At 43.4% G+C, this 23144-nt stretch overlaps 2 protein-coding genes across 7 annotated transcripts in view; one reads left to right on the forward strand and one right to left on the reverse strand.

Annotated features, from left to right (window-relative positions):
- The window catches only part of lrba (LPS-responsive vesicle trafficking, beach and anchor containing), a 282434-nt gene that overhangs the window by 105015 nt on the left and 154275 nt on the right, over positions 1-23144 (reverse strand). For all 6 annotated transcript variants that reach the window (XM_072463061.1, XM_072463065.1, XM_072463066.1 and 3 more), the window contains one exon: positions 21070-21206. In XM_072463061.1, coding sequence (XP_072319162.1) covers positions 21070-21206 — 137 coding nt within the window. The remainder of the gene's footprint in view (positions 1-21069; positions 21207-23144) is intronic.
- mab21l2 (mab-21-like 2) lies at positions 18748-20413 on the forward strand. Its single transcript, XM_072462923.1, has one exon. It carries the CDS (start codon positions 19068-19070, stop codon positions 20145-20147), a length of 1080 nt encoding a protein of 359 aa, XP_072319024.1. The 5' UTR covers positions 18748-19067; the 3' UTR covers positions 20148-20413.

A 23144-nucleotide genomic window follows, 5' to 3' on the forward strand; every position in this document is an offset into this window, starting at 1 on the left:
TACCCATGGATCCAGTGAAGCGTGACTATTGCTCCGCTGCAGAAAACGCAATAGACAAACACAACGTGACATTTAAGATCCATGCGCCACATCTATAAAAACACTAGTTATCTTTGAGTACTAGTCCTCTCTCCAGCCACATCTCTGCACACCTCCCCCTTCCACAATGTTCCACGCTGGTAAACAAGGCCTTGTCACCCCCATCATTAAATGAGTTCATCGGACTAACGAGCAAGCAAAGAGCCCCCAACACTCTAACAAGGCTCTGCTGTCTGCCCGTGCCTCCTCCGCCAATCAGGGGCCTCATCACGGCACGCACAAAGCCTGCCTGAGCCCCCTGGAGCCAATTAAGACAGATGTTGTTTTAGAGATTGAGTGATAGCCAAGAAATAAGGTAAGAGTGCATGAGAAGTACTAGCACGAGCATTAGCATGGAACCGGAGAGGGCACGGACAGTGAGGCAGACAAGTGGAATTTTGAAGACGACAAAGGCTCACTAATTGGAGTGGAGATCATGTGACTTGACTTTTACACTGAAGTGGTTATCAGAGGTGTGGCTTGAACCATTGAACTTAACTTGTGGCCAATAGGGAAAGGTGAATAGTGGAATATGCTTTTAAAAAAAAAAAAAAAAAAAAAAAAAGGCAGAAAAATAATTTCTTAGTATACCTTTTGGGCAAGTTATGCAGATATATGTACAATAGTTTAGTTACTTTCAGTTAGTTGCTAGAATATCCATCATTCTTGTACTTTACTTTACGTTGACGGCATTGCAAGCATATTTTCCAACCCAGCAAGCGTTTGCATATTGGTCATTTCTGTCCACACACTCAATTTCACAAAGTCCAAATTGTGTCCACTTGATTGATAGCTCCGGTTGTCCTGCCACCTTGTTACCGATTCGACTTGTAATCAGTGGTCACACGTATAATGCAAATTTGCCTTGAGAGAATTCAAACAACCGACGCCGTTGACAAAAATAAACACGAAGGGGAAGCGGCAATTGTGACCTAAAGCAAAATAAACAAGCCCAGCAAGCCGCGACTGAGGTTATAAAGCCCGGAGTCCAGCGTTTGCCAGCCAGAGGTCCCCAAAGACGGGCCCATTGAAAAGGACTGGGGGCCACTTAGTCTGAATTTACCCTAATAAGGATTAAAGCCTTTTCTGCGCCTTTTCAGTGTTTGCTAACAGGGTAGCCTCTTCTATTAGCCTTTTCTTGGCTGCTTAGCCTTTTTGAAGTGGGAACAAAAAGAAGGTCTTGTGTGGATTTAGGGAAACGCTGTGCTGCTCCTGGGGTTAATTGGTGGAGGAAAAGAAGTCTTGGGCGCATTAGGGATTCAGCCTCTGGGCCTGGACTTAAGAGGACGAAGCCGGCCAATCCACGATACATATTCAGGGACGTCGGAGTGGACTACGGAATATGCAAATGACAACTATTCTGTCTGGAACCCCGAAAGCTAACGAACCCAACCAAGAGTGTATAAAACAAGCATCAAAATAAAACACAAACAACAAGACACAGAAGAGAGGAAACAAAAACCAAACAGGTGTATCTACTGCAAACCATATTAAATTAAATAAAGTCCGGCGTATTTCCTATAACGTACTGGTCCCATTTGTTCTGGTGTTTGTCGAATTTGTCGGTTTTCAAATTCAGTGCAAACGTGAGGCTTTCCATTCGCTTGGAAACATATTCAAAAGCTGGTGTCACCCTCCATTCACCCGATAGGGGGCTCCGAGGTATTTACTGGACACCTGTGGAGTGGACAAGAATGCCCTCCTTGATTTGTGAAGCACGTCGGTAAACACTTTCGCTCCGACAAAACCGATTCGAGTGCTCTTGACTGGAACTCTGAAAATCGAGGGGACAGGCCACACACCACCGGCCCTCCCGCTTTCACCGTAAGCTTCCGTGGCGCACATCAGACAGGTTCGGGATCGCTCGGCGGCGACTATCGCGTTCTCCTCGCTTTCTCTTCAATCGCCCAGTTTGGCCATTTAGTGACGGCTAAGCTTTTTCTTAGAGGTTGGTGCGAGGCCTCGTCGGAGTAAATTCTTTTCTAATCCGGCTATTGTCCGCAGATTAAGTGGGTGTGGGGTGAAAAGTACACCCGTTTGGGGGGGTTTCAGAAATGGACGTGCTGGGATAGTTGAGCGAAAGGACGGTGAAAGAATGGGAACAGAGTTAAAAAAAAAGAAAAAAAGGGTACTACTTGGGAAGGGGAAAGAATCAATTGCAACTGTGTTTTGAGTTCGTATAATAAGAACGAGCATTTTTGTCATCATTGTGACTCAAATATATTCTACAGATGCTGGGTTTTATACAAATACTGCAGGGTATTCAAGATCTTTGAAATGAAATATAACCTCTTTACAAGTTTTATACCATTTTACCACAGCTCACAGTGAAGACAAATTGTTAAGTTAAGCAGGTAAAAGCCAACTAGTAAAAAAGCCAAATGGTATTGCTTTAAGTTAAATGTCCCACCACCAGTTTTGTTCGAGACATATCTAACTACCATAACGTGTGGTGTCATTGCACAAAAATACCTAAAAATTAAAGCCGCAAGCGGCATCCAACGGCCCTCGCGGGCCGCCGGCCTTCCGACTCTGCGCTTTCGACTTGATAAAGATGGCGCCCTTATTGTGTGTTGAATTAAAAAAGAACTTGACAGACGGCGACACATTGGACATGGCCAATCCAGTGCAAATGAACACAAGTGTCAGACAAATTTGCTGCGCCGCCGCACAGAGACCGTAGCACTTAGAATATAAATATGGATAACTTTTGATGCCCCGCTTGTGTAGATGATATTTCCCAAAGTAAAGCTTGATCGGGCTATTGCCCACGGAGTAGTTTGTTAAAGTGTGAAGTATAAATGTGAACATTTCAAAGATTTGGCGTTTTCCCATTTGTGACAGTATATTTGCAGCTCCACGGCACAGAGACCGTACCACTTAAAATCAAAAGATGACAAACTTTTGATGCCCCGCTTGTGTAGATGATTTTCCCCAAATATGAGCTTGATCGGGCAATCGCCCTAGGAGGAGTTTGTTAAAGTGTGAAGTGTAAAAATGTGGTCATTTTAGAGATTCCGCTGTTTTCCCATTTCTGACATATATTTGCAGGTCCGCCACACAGAGACCGTAGCACTTAGAATCAAAATATGGATAACTTTTGATGCCTCGCTTGAGTAGATGATATTCTCCAAATATGAACTTGATCGGACAATCGCCCTAGGAGGAGTTTGTTAAAGTGTGAAGCGTAAAAATGTGGTGATTTGAGCGATTCTGCGATTTTCCCATAAGGATAACATGGGATGTTTCTGTCATCGCTACGGTTACGCCGTACAAAATATGACTTTGGCTCTCATACTTTTATGATCAGGATGGCAAATTAGAATTTTGTTCAAAATATCATGTCATTTGGAAAAACTCTTTTGTTTATAGGCCACTCTGAAGGCCAAATAGTCAGAATTCTGGGAAAAGTTTGCGGCTCCGTCGCACAGAGACCGTAAAAGCTATCCTTAAAATTTGGATAACTTTAGATGCCCCACTTGTCTAGAGGACGTACACCGATTTTGAGGTTGGTGGGCAAAACGCACTAAGAGGAGTTCGTTAAAGTGTGAAACATAAAAATGTGGATATTTGAGAGATTTTGCCGTTTTCCCATAGGGATAACATGGGAGGTTTCTGTCATCGCTACGACTACGCCGTAAAAATTAAGGCATTTGTCTGATTGGCTTTTTTGATCGGGACGGCAAAATAGAATTTTGGGTAAAGTTTAGAACATTTTGGTAAAACTAATTTTTGACCTTCAATGTTAATTTAAAGGTCACTCTGTAGGGGGCGCTATCGCGCCCATTTGAATTTTGTCACCATAAACTGGTCCAAACTAGAAAGTTTAACAACTGATTCAAATTTGGTCCTAATCGGACTCGTTTTGATCAAATGGGAGCAATTTTTAGATTAGCAATATCCCAAAATAAGTGGTCCAACTTTGCGGCTGCGCCGCACACAGACCGTAAAAGGTATACCAAAAATTTGGATAACTTTAGATGCCCCACTTGTCCAGAGAACGTACATCGATTTTGAAGTCGGTAGGCAAAACGCCCTAAGAGGAGTTTGTCAAAGTTTGACGTGAACAAAATGGCTAACTCAGCTTGTTTTCATTTTCAAAGGAAGATGGCGGGCATAGGGTAAGTCTGGGGGCGTGGCCACAATAATATTTTTTTTTTGTCCTCAAGAGAGGAATGCGTGTCCCGAATTTCGTAGCTCTATGACAAAGTTGACCTCGGGGCGTCTCCCATAGGCGCAATGTATTTTGACTTTTGTCGGTGGCGCTGTCGCGCCATTTTTTAACGTAAAAAAAAATGGCCCAGAGAAAATCAAATTTTTCGCCGATTCTGAATTTTGGGCAAAGTTTGATGAGTTTTTGAGCATGTTCAGGGGGTCAAATTAGAGCTCAAAAAGCAGAAGAACAAGAAAAATAATAAAAAATATAGCCGCAAGCGGCAATGATCGGCCCTCGCCACGCCGCCGCCACGCCGCAAGAGGAGGGGGCGCTAACGCGCCCCAATTGTCCTTTTATTACGCCTACTGCTGAATCTGTGAAGCTGTCACATCTTCTCACTTTGTTTTACCATCAAAAAGCAATTTTATTTTGAATTCTTGGCAAAATGTGCGGCTTTGCCGCACAGACACCGTGACTCTTTGAATAAAAATGTGGATAACTTTTGATGGTCCACCCCTGAAGATGAGCCTCACCAAATTTCAGGTTAATAGGGCTAATGCCCTGGGAGGAGTTTGTGAAAGTCTAAAGTGTAAACATGTTCTGGCGATTTCCCCATTGGAATAACAAGGGAGGTTTTGGTCATTGCTACGGCAACGCCATAACAATTATGACATGGGTCTCATTGACTTTTTTGATGGGGAGGCCAAAATTGAGTTGTGTGTCAAATTTCATAAAATTTCGCAAAACTAAACATTTAACCTCCATATAAAATCTGTAGGGGGCGCTGTGGCTCCAAATTAATTTATTTCACTTCAAGTAGGTTTAGGGCAAAGAGTTTAACAACTGATTCTAATTTGACGCAATTCGGACTTTATCTGCGCAAACGGCAGAAATTTTAAATATGGGAGATTTCTGAAATTCTAGCTACAGTTTGCGGCTTCGCCGCACAGAGACCGTGAGAGGTATCAATGTAATTTGGATAAATTTTGATGTCCCACTCCTCAGTAGCATTTTCACCAAATTTCAGCTTTTTAGGGCCAACGCCCTGGGAGGAGTTCGTAAAAGTACGACGTTTGGAAAAACTCCGAAGTCATGTTTAGCCATTTTTGAAGCAATATGGCCGACATTTGGTTGGGCGGACGGCGTTGCCGTAATAATATTTTTTACTTCTCTTGTCACCATCTACCTCTGCGCCAAATTTCATGATTCTACGATCAGATTTTTTTTGGGTCATTTCCCATCTCTCAATGCATTTTTGGTACATTTGGGGGCGCTGACGCGCCAATTTTTTTTATTTTAGAAAAGGGAAATAGCCAGAATGTAGAGAGGCACGATTTTTAGAGGTGTGCAAATTTTTGTGACTTTTCGTCAATGTTCACTGGGTGAAAAATAGGGGGGTTGGTCCCGAGAAGAAGAAAGAAAGAATAATATTCCGATGCGAAAACAATGTTTCCCATTTTTCAAATATCATAAACTATACATTTTCGGAAAGCGCTCGCGCTTTCCTACCTCATGGTGTGGGTCCCTGGTCACTGACGGGTACTTTCGTTAATTTTGAGTGGGCTCCGCCCACTTTGTGTTTTTGGCCCTCTATACAGTAATAATGTTCAATTTTTGCATTACATGCTTATATGCACGGAACATGCAAGAGATGGGGAACGTATTCGTGAGGTACTTAGCGCAAATGAGTGCTTTATATGGGGATGACGACCGCTTCGCGGTCGTCATCCCAATGTAAGGTGCTCGTTTAGTGCGCACTTTTGCACGGGCTTCGCCCGTTTACAACGGTAATGTTCCATTTTCCTACTACTAATTAGTATGCACGGGGCGTGCATGAGTGAAGGAGTGCGTTAGTGAGTGTTTGGAAGCGGGCGAGCGCTTCGCGCTCGATTTCGTGCGCACTACGTGCGCACTTTCGCAGCCGTGCTTCGCACGGCCTTACGAGATTAATAGGCCTCTCGCCAGCTTGTGGCGCTCGGGCCTAATAAAAAAATATATAGCCGCAAGCGGCAATGATCGGCCCTCGCTACGCCGCCGCCACGCCGCAAGAGGAGGGGGCGCTAATTGTCCCCAATTAGCGTCCCCAATTGTCCTTTTATTACGCCTACTGCTGAATCTGTGACACTGTCTTGTTTTGGTCATCGCTACGGCAAAGCCATAACAATTATGACATGGGTCTCACTGACTTTTTTGATGGAGATGCCAAAATTGAGTTGTGTGTCAAATTTCAGATAATTTCGCAAAACTAAACATTTAACCTCCATATAAAATCTGTAGGGGGCGCTGTCTCGCCAAATTAATTTATTTCACTTCAAGTAGGTTTAGGGAAAAGAGTTTAACAACTGATTCTAATTTGATGCAATTCGGACTTTATCTGCGCAAACGGCAGAAATTTTAAATATGGGAGATTTCTGAAATTCTAGTTACAGTTTGCGGCTTCGCCGCACAGAGACCGTGAGAGGTATTAATGTAATTTGGATAACTTTTGATGTCCCACTCCTCAGTAGCATTTTCACCAAATTTCAGCTTTTTAGGGCCAACGCCGTGGGAGGAGTTCGTAAAAGTACGACGTTTGGAAAAACTCCGAAGTCATGTTTAGCCATTTTTGAAGCAATATGGCCGACATTTGGTTGGGCGGACGGCGTTGCCGTAATAATATTTTTTACTTCTCTTGTCACCATCTACCTCTGCGCCAAATTTCATGATTCTACGATCAGATTTTTTTTGGGTCATTTCCCATCTCTCAATGCATTTTTGGTACATTTGGGGGCGCTGACGCGCCACTTTTTTTTATTTTAGAAAAGGGAAATAGCCAGAATGTAGAGAGGCACGATTTTTAGAGGTGTGCAAATTTTTGTGACTTTTCGTCAATGTTCACTGGGTGAAAAATAGGGGGGTTGGTCCCGAGAAGAAGAAAGAAGAAAGAAGAATAATATTCCGATGCGAAAACAATGTTTCCCATTTTCCAAATATCATAAACTATACATTTTCGGAAAGCGCTCGCGCTTTCCTACCTCATGGTGTGGGTCCCTGGTCACTGACGGGTACTTTCGTTAATTTTGAGTGGGCTCCGCCCACTTTGTGTTTTTGGCCCCCTATACAGTAATAATGTTCAATTTTTGCATTACATGCTTATATGCACGGAACATGCAAGAGATGGGGAACGTATTCGTGAGACACTTAGCGCAAATGAGTGCTTTATATGGGGATGACGACCGCTTCGTGGTCGTCATCCCAATTTAAAGTGCTCGTTTAGTGCGCACTTTTGCACGGGCTTCGCCCGTTTACAACGGTAAAGTTCCATTTTCCTACTACTAATTAGTATGCACGCGGCGTGCATGAGTGAAGGAGTGCGTTAGTGAGTGTTTGGAAGTGGGCGAGCGCTTCGCGCTCGATTTCGTGCGCACTACGTGCGCACTTTCGCAGCCGTGCTTCGCACGGCCTTACGAGATTAATAGGCCTCTCGCCAGCTTGTGGCGCTCGGGCCTAATAAAGTCGTACTGTTAGCAGGGTCACCTCTACACAGATCTGACCTGTAACTTGGCCTGGCTGTGACACCTGCTTGTCTCATAGGAGATAAACAAGTCTATTGCCATACTGTGATACTTTCAAGGCTGAAGGATTTTGGCAAAATATCTAATTGGGAAAAAACTGATTTGATTTGTGGCCTATTCTGTTCAGAGTGCACATGGTGAACAACTCCAGGAGCTTTAAGATTTGAGAGAAGCCTGAAATATATGAACTGCCAAATGAGGCAAGGTAAGTTTATTTCTAGAGCACATTCACACACAGGGCAATTCAAAGTGCTTCACACAAAAGGAAGAAAATACATTCAAATCACAAAGACATGACAGAGATCACAAAATAGATTAAGACCTAAAAGATGCACATCTGAAAATAAACCTGTTTTTATCTTAGATTTGAACATTGTTGGAGTAGAACCTGTCTCACATCTTCAAGAAGAAAGCTCCAGATTTTAGATGCATAAAAGTGAAGCGCGGATTTCCTATGTTTAGTCCTGACTCTGGCACCAGCAGGAGGCCGGTCCATGTTTAGTCCTGACTCTGGCACCAGCAGGAGGCCGGTCCATGTTTAGTCCTGACTCTGGCACCAGCAGGAGGCCGGTCCATGTTTAGTCCTGACTCTGGCACCAGCAGGAGGCCGGTCCATGTTTAGTCCTGACTCTGGCACCAGCAGGAGGCCGGTCCATGTTTAGTCCTGACTCTGGCACCAGCAGGAGGCCGGTCCATGTTTAGTCCTGACTCTGGCACCAGCAGGAGGCCGGTCCATGTTTAGTCTTGACTCTGGCACCAGCAGGAGGCCGGTCCATGTTTAGTCCTGACTCTGGCACCAGCAGGAGGCCGGTCCATGTTTAGTCCTGACTCTGGCACCAGCAGGAGACTGGTCCCTGAGGTCCTCAGAGTCCGAGATGGTTCATATGGCACTAACATGTCCGAGATGTACTTTGGTGCTAGGCCATGGAGAGACTTGTACACAAGCAAATCTACTGGAGACAAACGCATGGATAAGTCTCTCCAATAACTAATAGAAAACATGTTTTTCAGAATGTGTAGAGGTCTAAACTACGGTGTCCAGTATCATCGTGAAGAGTGGCTGTATGTTTCTGAAGGGTAACTCAAATGACACGGCCAATTAAACCTAAATGAAAACATCCAGAGAATATGCAGCGTGCGTTACCAGCGCCATTAAATGAACCGGACGAATCACCATCACATCACGATCTGCTGATTTAATGAATGCCGACGACGGGCAGCGCTGGTTTATTTTTACAGCCTCATGTGAGAAGGTCTTTGTGCCGCGGGGCATTGGTGACGCTTTGTCTTGCTGATGCCTGCAGTAGGGCCGGTCCTGGATGAGTAAGTAATCTGCCGCGCGTCCCTATGGATGTGCCATTTCTACCAGACTGGACGGATCATTAACCGTAATGGCGATGGGAGCGGTAGCTTTGTAACTCTCTGCGCCCTGGCAACAGAGATGTCTTTACACACAACGCCCGGCCTTCGCTACACAAAAGCATGAGCATTTATTTTTATTTTTTTTTGTATACTTCACATAATTCGTCAATTTCTTCCGACAGACGAGCCTCGGGACAATTGACGCTACGGACCGACCGCACGTCGACCGGTAAAAGTTAGTCAAGACGTTACAAAGTAAAAATCTCATTTAAAACAATTGCGTGACGATTGTGCCTCTAAGACATGCAGCGGTCTCTTAAGCATATTTAGTGAGACCAGATAGTAAAGACCAATTTAAGATTTCAGTTCATTCCAAGAGAAAAAGTACAACAAAACTGAAAACTGTTTTTTTTTTTCTTCTTACGCACGCCATCGGTTTTCCAATTCTAGAACGTGATGTTGTACTTCTAGATGTGGTTATTTTCAAGAAGATTAATTAATGTCGACACCTGCTCATTTCTATCGGTGACTAGACCCAGGAACGTGTTATATTAAAACCAGAAATCCTCATAAATAACAATATAAGTTCTACCTGGCCCCATCTGCATCTAATATTACTGGCCAGTAGTGCTGGGAATCACAGGGTCCCTCACGATTCGATGCGATACATGATACGCTGCTCACGATACACGATAATATCACGATTTTGCGATACATGCAATGATGGATAGATTGCTCATGATATTCTACGAAACATCACTATTTTTGAAAGAACCCAATACATTTTAACAACATTTTTCTTTGTTAAACCGCGACCTGTACAAACTCACAATGAAACACGACCATTTTAATCATCAAAACAGCTGAAACGTCACATGTTTTGCATAAACAAGTTTTATTTCTTTTAACGAGCAACAAAATTATAGCGCGGTCACAAAATAATTCAGGGAAATTATACAAAAAAAAAAAACTCATGACGATATATCAATACGGTGTCAACGATATTGATACTGTATCACCAAGTTTAGTATCACGATACATTGATATTTTGGCCCCTACTGGCCAATAGGATGTATATAATAAGAATTGGTCATAATAAGAATGGTTATTTTGCTCAGGGGTAAATGCTTTGTCAATACTTACACTTCAAAGCCAAGACTCCACTGTATGTTATATTTGACAATAACTAACTTAATGTTAAAAAAAATAAAAGTCCACATCTTTCAGTCCAGCCGTGTTGAAACAGATGAAGGCAAGAGACTCGTGACGGTTCTGACGGTTCTTTGATCCCGATCGCGTGACATATGGAACGACTTTTATCACCCAAAACGCAGCACGGACTTCTGACAAAACCAAACCGCATTTACAATTCCAATTTCCCAAATCGCCGGGCGCACATTGATCGTTCAATCTGCGGCTGACCCTGGCTGAATGGCGCGGGGGCTCGTGAGAACAGCAGGTACACAGGTGCTGATTGTAATATCAGTAGCCTACCAGGCCGACTGGCATCTATAAGCAGGCCTATCCATCAGGCTGTCGCGCTCGCCTTTGACACGCGAGTCGGGGGCAGACGGAGAGAATAAATGATGGAGAGGGAGGATCAATCAAAGGCCGCGAGGGGAGGCAACCTACCCCCTGACTGGCCCAGTCAAGCCCAGTGTCGGAGCATGATGGAAGGGTTAGGCTCAGGTGCAGGAGCAGGACGGCGGCTTTGTGCGGACGGGCTTGGTTAAGTGTTTGGACATGGATAATACGGTGGTCACATCCAATACTTGTCTGCACGCGCACACCGTCGACGGGCACTTGCTTGAAATAGATGTTAATTACTTTTCTAGAGAGCCATCAAGAGGCTGTACGTTTACATTGGCCCACTGAGCCTCGCCTATATGTCCAGACCAGAGGTGGGAGATGTAAAACAAACTGGCAGTGCAATCTCAACGGGTGTAGAGTCAGATTTCTGCACTGACGAGGTTAATTTCACTATCAATGTGCAGTAATTCAACCGAAACGACAACATTTACAGGCATTTTTCTGCACATTTCCATAATATCGTGATAGGAATGGCAGGAAAAGATACTCAATTTGGTCAATAGTGTCACTAAATCAACGTGAAATATAGTATGTTCATAATTTGAGTTCACACTTATTAAATATTTTGTGACGTTAACAGTTCAATGGATGTTAATTACTTTTCTTGAGAGCAATAATTCAACTGAAACGACAACATTTACAGGCCTTTTTCTGCACATTTCCATATTATCGTGATCGGAACGGCGGGAAAATATGCTATATTTTGTCAATAGTGTTCTTAAATGTCACTAAATCAATGTGAAATATAGTATGTTCATAATTTCAGTTCAAATTTATTAAATATTTTGTAATGTCAAAAGTTCAATAGATAATTTCACTTTCCATGTGCAGTAAGTAATTCAACCGAAACAACAACATTTACAGGGATTTCTTTTTACAACATTTCCATAATATCTTGATCGGAACAGCAGGAAAAGATACTCAGTTCTGTCAAACTGATAAAAAACTGATGTGCTTCTCATTGCTACGCGATCGGTTTATTTGCGTGGACACAGTTCCCCTTCGGTCTTAACAGTTGATTAATGGCAAATCCAAAGCGCTTCTCGAGTTCTGCGTTGCATCAAGAATTACTGGCTCCAGCTCGACACTTATTACACATATTAAAAAAGAAAAGAAAGAAGGAAATGCCGTTTCTTCTCAGCTACGTACGTTTATATCCAGAAAAATAAGCATTTTTGGGGAAAACAAACAGGTTTCAGTGCCCGTGTGAAAGGAAAGGGACCGATGAAGACATTAGTCATCATTAGAGCCGATGACATTAAGTTTAAAGGCGTCGATGGTCTTTCCTCAGCCTGTCCACTCCCGTTACCGGTACCGACCAAACGTGCCAGTCACGACAGACACACTGACCCCTATTGTTTTAAAGTAACACATCATTTTAAAATAGTGGAACATTTGATAGCTATAATTGTGGATCAGCTGAAATCGGGGTTGGAAGTGTTTGCTAAAATTAAAAAAATAACTCGATGCACGACACACTTTAATGACCTTCAATAAAATAAAACAAAGGATACAAGGTGGGAATGAACACATTGTTGACGTTCATGGGAAAATGACTAATGGTGGTCTCGCAAAGTGGAAGTTTATCATCAAATTAGAAAAGAACTTTGAACAATTTCATCTATTGCAAACAAATCCATGGCGGAAAACTCGAATCCGCAGGAGGCGAAACTGAGCAGGTTGCTTGGACGGCTCCTCTGTGTCAGATTTTTGACGCAGTCCAGAAAAACAGAGGGCTATAACAAATAGATCCTTGGCCAGAGAAGGAACAAGCCTCTCAGATTCTCACAAACGCTTTGAAAGTCGTCATTAACAAGTCTCTTAAAACACTGCACATGTGGCAGAGAGCGGCCGCTGACCTCACCGCTCCACAATGAGTTCATCACCGCTGATTTAACCTCACGCAAACAGCTGGAGTGAAAAATGAGAGACAGCTAACATCAATGAGACACAAACAGAGTATTATGCATGTGACATGGAGAGGCTCCCTAATGTGTGGAAGTGGTATGATAATGATTGGGTTTCCTGGTAACTGCTATTACTGAATTTCAAGAGTGAAAAGGGTCATGTGAAGAGTAATGATTAATCTTTCTCTGAAATATTTAGTGTTTTTTGTATCTCATAGTGGGTGTTGGTGCAGACAGTAATCTTTGGCAAAATACATTTGACCATGTTTATTTATTACCTGAGCAATCAGATTATGACAGATAACAGACAAACTAAATTAAGTCAAAAATGTAATTTATGTAAAACATGCTGCAATGTGACAGCACATTCACTTGGTTCATCGTTAACAGACTTTAAATCAACGTAAAATATAGTATGTTCATCATTTTAGTTCATACTTATTAAATATTTTGTGATGTTAAAGGTTCTGTGTGTCTCCATTTACCCAACACTGAGAAGAAGAAACTCTTACAAGCCAAAGAAAGATTGCTACAAGGCGAGAGAAGGTCATCCCAAGCCATCAGTCCAAAAGTTTGTCTGACTCTAATTTACTGCGTGTCCCAGAATGCACTCTGTCAGAGCAGTGGCATAAAGGAGAGGGACAGGACGTGGCCTAAATGAATGGGTGTGAGTGAAGGGAACGTTCCTTGGTCTCATTGATAATGACGTACCTGCGTGGCCTGTCCGTTAGCCTTATAGCACACACTACTTATGCCCTAACTGGAAAATCAATAGACTCCATGGCTCTTGGTGATTGGCAGCTGCAGCCGAAGGTCGTCCCTGGCGACTATGAGAGTTTGGTGAAGCGAAGACCTCTGGGGGGAGGGGAGCGGCCCCAGTGGCTCCACACTTTAAGGAGAGCTAAGCAGAAGGGGACTGGCCAGTACATCAGACAGAGCTGCTTCGCTTTGACTGAGTGACCATCTAGGGCAGCAAACCCCGGGAAGCCGTCACCGCCCCACTAATTAGAGTTACCAATGTGTTTGCAACGGGGGTCCGTCTCCACACAGCCCAAACTTGGACATCGACCTTTAGAGAGAATAATTAGCAGGACACAATTCAAGATAATTTTCTAAGCTATTAAAAAGTTGGGAAATTATCAGGGCAAAAGTATCTTTATTTTGTGATATTAGGGCAATAAAACGCATCATTAGGAACTTTTATAACATCTAATGTTTTCTAAGAACATTCTTGGCATTTATCGGTTTTGACCGAGAAGAAAAGTGCTCTTATTATTGTTTAAAATACGTGTTCTTACAAGAGGAACAATGGTTTGCCAGTGGTAATACTAGTGTTGGTCTACCACTGCAGCAGGAATGGCATCCAGCTCAAAACTCTACCACATCAGTGTTTGTCTACTACGGCAGCTATAATGAATATAATGACTATGTTCAGAGGATATTTTAATTTTTAACGAGCTTAAAAACAACAGGAGTTAGATTTTTCAGTTGGATAGTGCACGGCTGTATTAGTCTAACAGACATCCCAGAATACTAGCTAAACTTGCACATACTGTACAAAACACCCAAAGATGAATAAATAATGTGCCATCGCAGCACATGGTTGCACTACAGTATGTAACATCCACCCTGGGGACGTCTGCAACCCCACCTATCAGCTTTGTGCCCAGTTAATGACTCCAACCAATCAACTGCGAGCACGGCACCTCACTTCCTCAAACAAAGATAATAGCAGCTTCCAGACGTGTTGGTGCAACAATAACTTCACATGCAATATTGATGAGTGGTGTCAAAACATACACTCGCACATCTGCCGTGACTTCATCAGCTCCGTCAGAAGAAGCCGAACAGATGCGCGGGTCTGCGCCAGGCAATTAGCTCTGTGCCATCCTGTTCTGAAGGCGCTGTGGAGAGCAGCTGGGCCCGTCCTGTACACACCAATAACTGTGTCAACAGGAGAGCCACCGCTGTCCTCCAGTATGAGGAGGAACAATGGGCGCGGAAAACATCCCACATGAAAACTCTAATTCAAAAATATGTAAATGTGTGTATAGTTCACAAAAGTACAGAGCAAGTAAAAAAATAAAAATACTAATCAGATTAAAGGTGAACTATGGAACTATTTTGGTGAACGTTCCACCTACGCCACCTTTTTTTTCTCCATGGAAATGCAATTGCTTTGAATGTTCCACAGTATGGCATCAAACCTACAATCTCAACAGAGACAAGCAGATCATGTAACCAAGTCAAGTCACGGGTCAGATCTGTGGAGAGCGGCTCCTGGTAAGAAGTATTATTATTAATTAGTTTGTATTACTATTATAATAATAATTATTATTATAATGTAATTTATTTTTCCGTGGAGACGAGCAGGTGACGTTAAAGTAAAAACTAATACTTAAACTATCAATTCCTCTGCAAAAGCTTAAACTATAGAGACTGCTACAACTACTATTAGAGAGGATTGAGTCAAAAGAGCGTCCGGCGGGTCGGTACAGACGCCAATCCCCTGACCAGATCCACTTCTGAAGTTCTACGGCAATGATTCCCGGTGGATTCTGGGCCACTGGAACCATCCCTCTGACAGTTTCAATCCAATTCAAACACATCCAATTGTCATCCACCAGATGTCGTGGAGCGCTCTTTGGATTGTTTCCGTATTTTCCGGACTATAAGAAGCACCTTTTTTCACAGTTTGGGCCGGGGTGCTACTCTGGAGCGACTTATACTCCTCATTATTAACACATGATTATATAATTTTGTTATTTTCACACTGGCAAACGCATGCCACATGTTGATTATTTTCACACTGACAACCACAAGAGGGCGCTCTAGGCTCTAAGCGACGCAGAAGAAGAATCTGCACTTCCTCTTCCTCTGGTGTTTGTGGAGTTGTTTAGAAGTGACACAGAGGAAGAAGAATTAAATGGATTTAGTGATTTGGGGTAAAACTGATGCTTTGGTAAACTTGTTTGCATGTTCTTTATGCTATAGTTATCTGAATAACTGTTAATATGTTACGTTAACATACCAGACACTTACCACAGTTCTGTCTGTGCCTCATGTAGCTGAAGGTGTTAGCGTTAGCATACATACACCTATTCACCATGTTCTCTCATCTGTTATTATTACCCCAAAACTTACTGCGACTTATGTGTTGTTTTTTTCTTCTTCTCTATTATGCATTTTTTGGCTGGTGAGACTTGTACTCCGGAACCTTATAGTCCTGAAAAAACGGTATGCGACCATGATGTGTGTCTGTGTGTGTGTCTGTGTGTGTCTTTAGCAACAGTTGATAAGTCTAGTTCTCCAGCAGATAACAGCTCCCAGAAGTAACCGAAGTGGACCGCCATTTATGTTGTTTGATTGATATTGAAATTGAAAGTATCGCTGCTAAAAACCCTGCAATGAGTCATTAAGTCGAGTTCAATTTGATTTTACGCAGAGATACAAAAGTGGAATAGCGGTACAGGCCAAATGGGATTATTAATGTCATGCTTATTCCTATATTTTATCATTAGACTACAGTTAACGTGGATTTCATAATATTTGGACATTAGCTCTCCAAGTGATGTGCATTAATCTTTTGGGAAATACGTGATAAACAGCCGAACCGTAAGGAACGTCTAGACATTTTTTTTAAGGAATCGGGTCGCTGGCATTCCAAACTTTTCCTTCGAGTTACTGGAACTACAGTACATGTAAGTATGAGTAAATTTAAACATATTTCAAGTGAGTATAATTTCTCATGAGTCCGTGCCAAGATGAGGAGGCTCTAGCGTAGTTTCCAAAACATATTTTAGCGAAATTGGAAACCGCTCCTAAAATTACTCCGTCTGTCATGAATTACAAGTGGCTGTCAATTCATGTTAATTCAAAAGATATTGTGTTCAAACTTAGTGGGGAACAAATACTAATGTGTCTGCACTGGGGGTCAGCACAAACTTGGACATTGACCTTTAGAGAGAATAATTAGAAGGACACAATTCAAGATAACCTTCTAAACTCTTACAAAGTTGGGAAATTAGCAGTGCAATACTTTAATATCACAGCAATAAAACACAGTTAGCATTTGTCAGTTTTGACGGAGATGAAAAGTATGCACAAAATTGTTTAAAATATGTGTTCTCACAAGAGGAGCAGAGGAAACGCTATGAATTAAAAGGCATTGCGTTCAAACTTACATGGACACAATGAAGTTTGGTCTCTGGTTGGAGCAAAAAGGACAACAAAAAAAACACGGACAGCCAAAAATATATTGTACTCCAATAATTCCACTAAATGTATTAAGATATTTTACATTAGTATTTTTCTGCTTCACTGAGAAACTGGAGAAAACAAGCGTTGAACAATTTTACACCGTTAAATATTCAGAAGAGTAATTTTACTTCTAATAATCTAATCTAATAATCCATAATTTTACCCAAACAGAAGTCTTTATTTTAATATTGTATGCATATTACACGGTGACTAGTGCAGTCTAAAACCTTGGGAGCTGAGCTGGAATTCTGGCACGTCTAAAGACAACTGCGTTTTGCTAAACTCAAACTCTGATGATTCAGAGTCTAAATGATAAAATCCAGAAAATGTGGCCAGAGAGTCTCATTAATCTTTTCTGTTTTTTCTCTCTAAATGTTTGCAGTCTATTTTTGAAGCTGTTGCATTGTTGGCCACTTCATATCCGAGAAGGAACAGAGTTTATTTCTGCAGTGTGTCAAATGTATTTTTGTAACAAGTGGCAGTGAGTTTAAGGTCTTGTGTAACGGTTTATTTGTTTAAAAACGTATTTGTCCAGTTAACTTTTGAAAGTAAAAAAGTAAATAATAAAAATGACATATAATTCCCCCCCCCCTTATTTTATTTTCAAACTATATACTATAATTTTGGCTGAAATCTATTTCTTTGATTCTTTGATACAGTTAATCATTTGATGTTACTAATGTAAATAGCATAATACATTTCCTAATTCAGTTTTAAAATGAATGCTTAAGCTTTTAACATAATGTAGCCATATAATCCATGCATGCAGTCAGGCCTCTGCGTTGTCAAGGCGTTGGTTACACAACACGGATCATTTGCAAAAAGAAAATACTCTAAAAAATAAAACAGGCTCGTCTTTATGTCAGCAGTGTGTGTGAGGCGCGTCAAAGCAATGATTTTGATCGTTTAGTGCATTATGCATAAGCGATCAAAACACTCGCGCGTGACGTGGCGACTAATTAAGTAAATGGCGGGCGCTGGAAATGACCGAGGCCTCGTTAAGAGAACGCGGTGTCTCAGAGGAAGAGGCTCTTTATCCAGCGCGTAAAACTAAATATGATTTGTCTTTTACGCATTTATAGCGCGCCCCAGAGTCCCGTGCGTGAAGACGGCGAGTGGTAACGGACACGTGCGCCGGTTCAGTGGGATCCCCGGGATTTAGGTGACGCTGTCTGCGGCAGGAGAACCGTGCGTAAAGAGCAAGCCGGGTGTGTGTGGTGCGTGTGTTATGTCTGCTCCTTCTGATTTCTGGATGTTACAAGTCTGAAATCTGTAAAATAATGCTAAGGACGGAATTTACGGTTTTATGTGTGCAAAACAATTGTTCAGTTCGTTTCTTTGCTCAAAACAAGTGTGCTGTACCGCGTATGTGATACAAACCAATATAGGTTTACAAGCACAAGCAATGAGGAGTAAACCGATAAAAAAGGACAGAATAAGAGCACCTATATGGGTTTAACAGTATAAAATACGCGTGGTGTGCAGCCGTTTTAAATGCAATAGAACTGGGTTTGTTGCTGCGTAAAAATGAATCCTTGTCCATCCCATTCGGTCCCTCGCATGCCGCAGCAGCAGCAGCAGCAGCCGCAGCAGCATTAAGGCCCCAGAGCGCGCATAAACGCTGTCTGCCCCAGAAGCTGAGCTGGTCATCCCAGAGAAGAGCAGTGAGTGTCCGCCGTCTGGAGCTGCAGGTCTGAAGCTGCGGGTCTGGAGCATGACGCGCGGCGCTGCTCCGAGCTGCAGTGCGCGCCTCTGATTGGTCCGCTGCACTGACAGCTCCGCACATGATTGCAGGAAGAGAAGCCCGCCCCTTTCCTCTTCTTCTAAAGGAGCCATTCATAAGTACACCAAGTCCTGCTCCAGCTGAGTGTGGACACTGCGAGGAGCAGAGTAAAGAGACGTGTTTTCTTACGCGCGCAGGACGTGGGTAGAGGACGCACGAGCAGACTATGTGCTTACCTGGAAGTTATCTGAACTGGACTGAGATTTAGCCACGCGTTACGCTGTTTCCTGCGGCTCCCGCTGACGTCCATCCGCTGAACGGCAGTTAACTTACTTTTGGATTGAGCTGTCTTCTCCCGCCTCGGGCTTCACCGGTAAGCGTTGGATCCGTCAACTTACTGCGACTCTCCGGTGTACAGCCCGGACCTCTGCCCCAACATGATTGCCACACAGGCAAAGCTGGTTTACCAGCTCAATAAATACTACAACGAGAGATGCCAAACGCGCAAAGGAGCCATAGCAAAGACCATCCGAGAGGTGTGCAAAGTGGTCTCGGATGTCCTGAAGGAGGTGGAGGTGCAGGAGCCGCGCTTCATCAGCTCCCTGAGCGAGATAGACGCGCGCTACGAGGGAATGGAGGTCATCTCTCCAAACGAGTTCGAGGTGGTGCTGTACCTCAATCAAATGGGTGTCTTTAACTTTGTGGATGACGGCTCGCTCCCGGGCTGCGCGGTGCTGAAGCTGAGCGATGGCCGCAAGAGGAGCATGTCTCTCTGGGTGGAGTTCATCACGGCCTCCGGGTACCTCTCCGCGCGGAAGATCCGCTCTCGTTTCCAGACATTAGTGGCCCAGGCGGTGGATAAATGCAGCTACAGAGATGTGGTGAAGATGGTGGCTGACACGAGTGAGGTCAGACTGCGGATCCGGGAGCGCTACGTGGTACAAATCACTCCCGCCTTCAAATGCACGGGCATCTGGCCCAGGAGTGCTGCTCAGTGGCCACTTCCGCACATTCCGTGGCCCGGCCCAAACAGAGTGGCCGAGGTTAAGGCGGAGGGCTTCAACCTACTGTCCAAAGAGTGCTACTCTCTGACGGGGAAGCAGAGCTCCGCAGAGAGCGACGCCTGGGTGCTACAGTTTAGCGAGGCCGAGAACAGGCTGCTGATGGGCGGCTGCAGAAAGAAGTGTCTCTCGGTGCTGAAGACGCTGCGGGACCGCCACCTGGAGCTGCCCGGACAGCCGCTCCACAACTACCACATGAAGACGCTGCTGCTGTACGAGTGCGAGAAGCATCCACGCGAGACGGACTGGGACGAGTCGTGCCTGGGAGACCGGCTCAACGGCATCCTGCTGCAGCTCATCTCGTGCCTGCAGTGCCGCAGATGCCCGCACTACTTTCTGCCAAACTTGGACTTGTTTCAGGGGAAACCACACTCGGCCCTGGAGGCGGCCGCCAAGCAGACGTGGAGACTAGCACGAGAGATCCTCACCAACGCCAAGAGCTTGGACAAATTATAGTGTGTGTGTGTGTGTGTGGGCCGGACTCCATCTGAAGACTCTTTTTTAAAAACGGAACAATTGGGCCACTGCCACACAGAATAAGGTACATTTTAAATAAATGAACCTTTTGTTGTCTTCGTTAAATGTTTTCACAAAGTGAACTAACTTTAATTTAAATATATGCACAAAAACGTTCAGTGAAATTTTAATGTAGCGTGCCAAGTTCGAGTTTTTCATGATGTGACTTGAAAAGAAATGCTAATAAAATGTTGCAAATGGATTTATATTATTATGCGTCGTGTGTTGACCCTGCTGTAAAATATCACGCGCATAAAAACAAACCAAACTGAAGGAGCAGAGTTGGTCCCGCAACCACCGCGCGTCCTGGAGAAAAGGAATTTACGCTGAAAACCAGCAGCATTTTTTCAAACACAGGCCCGAGAATGTGTTCTGGTCCGCGGCTGGGCCCGGGAGCACGAGCCGCTGAAGTATATACACCATCACACACACGTGCTCACAGAAGTCATGGACAATAAACAGGACAAACCACCTGTGGCTCACACTCAGCACAGATAGAGCTTTTAATGAGCCGAGGATATAATGCACAGCACAAAACAAAACACATTCTCTTCATTTTAATAATACACAAATCAACAATTGCTCAAAACTTCAAACTAAATGCAGTAATAATTGTATTATTTATGCAAAATTGAATCAGCTTTGCCATTTGTAATTCATACCATCATATAAATTATAAATGACGCATTTGACAAAATGTTAGATGGACAAATGTTGCCATTACACTTTGCATAACGTGATAATAATGAGATGTGACTTTGCCTGGACTAATCCCTAAAGCAGCTTTATTATTAGCCTTGTAGTCAAACCAACAGCCTGCAAACACAGCCGCGGTGCAACAGTGTGGCAGAGGCAGACTCACCTTGGGGTCCAGGGCCTTAAAGCTCGGCTCCTCATCGTCCACCTCGAAGTAGAGCTCAGAGGCGGTCACGGACAGAGTGCCTTTGACCACCAGCGCGGGGGCCACCAAATGGGCACTGGTGCTCAGGTTTACGGGGCCTACACACGGGCGAGAGGGCACCAGATAAGGCGAGGGGGCAGAGGCATGTTTATTTTACATCTTGTTTAATTTCATTCAATCAAGCTGTGTCCATCGGATTATTTATATGAACATTTCCATTAATTGCAACGTGTAAAATATGATCCAATTGGACGCGGTCTGTTAGAAAAAACGATGCTCAAAGATGACACAAAATGGCGACGCTAAAATAATTATCTTCTTGTTAAATTCTGCAACACATTTATCTCGCTTTTATATTTATACTATGCGTGTCCACATCCGGTTCACCCCGCCAACCGCGGCCTATATTTAACTTCAGGTGGCTTCAAGTTAAACATAAGCTTCAGCCGTTTACATTACGTGCCAACGTGCCCTGCGTCGGCCCGTATCGATCCGCACTTGCTTTTAATCTGGCATCGATCTCAATACGTGACAATGGGCGCAGTGCATTGTGGCGCAGTGTGTTTGCAGACGCTCGGCCTTGATTTCCCCCATGACGCCCTGACGCGCGCACAGACGCACGCGGCTGGAGTAAACAGGAGACCGGGTGTTGGTGTAACAAGTTCCCCCGGTGGACAGTGAGTGAGGCCGGTGCGTTCCGTGGGCTTCTCCGTGAGCCGCGTAGCTCACGGTCCTCGGGAGCGTCACGGCGTGCGCACACAAACACACAGAGGCGCGCGCTGCAATCCGATTAACGCGCAGTGATATTTCATTAGCATGGATTATAGGATCCACATTCACTCACACATTCACTCACACACACACACACACACACACACACACACACTCACACACACACACACACACACACACACACACACACACACACACACACACACACACACACACACACACACACACACACACACACACACACACACACACACACACACTCTCACACACACACACACACACACACACACACACACACACAAACACACACACAAACACACACTCACACGTACATTTGCAGTGCTGCGTTTTGGATGACGGCTTCTTTTCACTGTTCTCTCCCTCAACGTGCAAAAACGCAAACGGGTATTTTAATTTATAGAGAAATTCATGAATTTACATTTTACATTTTAGAAATTAAATTCCGTATTGGCAATTTGATATTCGGCATTAGAGTATACTATTAAGAATTTTGAAAATTACACAATTTCTAGGTAAAACACTGGTTAAACATCAAAATAAATATTTTTCCATCCTTTTGAAAATAAGGTTTGCACATTTCAAAATCACAGAATATTACTGTATTTTTTTTATATCAGATCAGAGCAGTGTGTTTATGTTCAGCAAATATTTTCACATCTTGGAGTACCACATTCCCAGTGCGAGTGTGTTCTTGCACTCTCTTCACTATTCATTTAGCCATTAATTTTGATTGCAAAAACCGTACTTTTGCTTTCAGTGTATGCAAAGTGTCCAGTATCACAAATACTGCGATCATCATTAAAACCGTCACCATGTCATGAACTTCTCTTAAACATTCTTTTAAATCCTTAACATTAGTTCAGCAATACAGAACATGCAATCTGAAATCTGTCTAAACCTTTTCGTTTTTTAAATGCTTAATTTTTAGAGGGAAAATTACACATGCACACACAGGATTGACAGTTTTCAAATGCATAATGTAGAGTTATGAAACCTTCCAAAAACGTGGACAGTAATTGGCTATAAGCAGAAAGACCTTAGCAGTGGTTTTAAATAATTAAAATACATGTATTATAAGACATGCATTACATAATGTGCCTTTTCTTTAATCAATAACAGAATTTAAAACAATAATACTTTGTCAACACTACTTTACAACCTGCAGTAACTCAAGACTAAGATCTCAATAGTTTTTTCTGACACTGCAGTGTCTGTGCCTGACCACACACACACTACGCACACTACGCACACTACGCACACTACGCACACTACACACACTACAC

The sequence above is a fragment of the Eucyclogobius newberryi genome, unplaced genomic scaffold (assembly GCF_026437365.1).
Source record: "Eucyclogobius newberryi isolate DKJ021-1_F unplaced genomic scaffold, fEucNew1.0.hap1 SCAF_4, whole genome shotgun sequence".
Taxonomy (NCBI): Eukaryota; Metazoa; Chordata; class Actinopteri; order Gobiiformes; family Gobiidae; genus Eucyclogobius; species Eucyclogobius newberryi.

Excerpts from the sequence above, each read along its gene's own strand:
- mab21l2 (XM_072462923.1), top strand. The coding sequence starts at position 19,068 with ATGATTGCCACACAGGCAAAGCTGGTTTACCAGCTCAATAAATACTAC.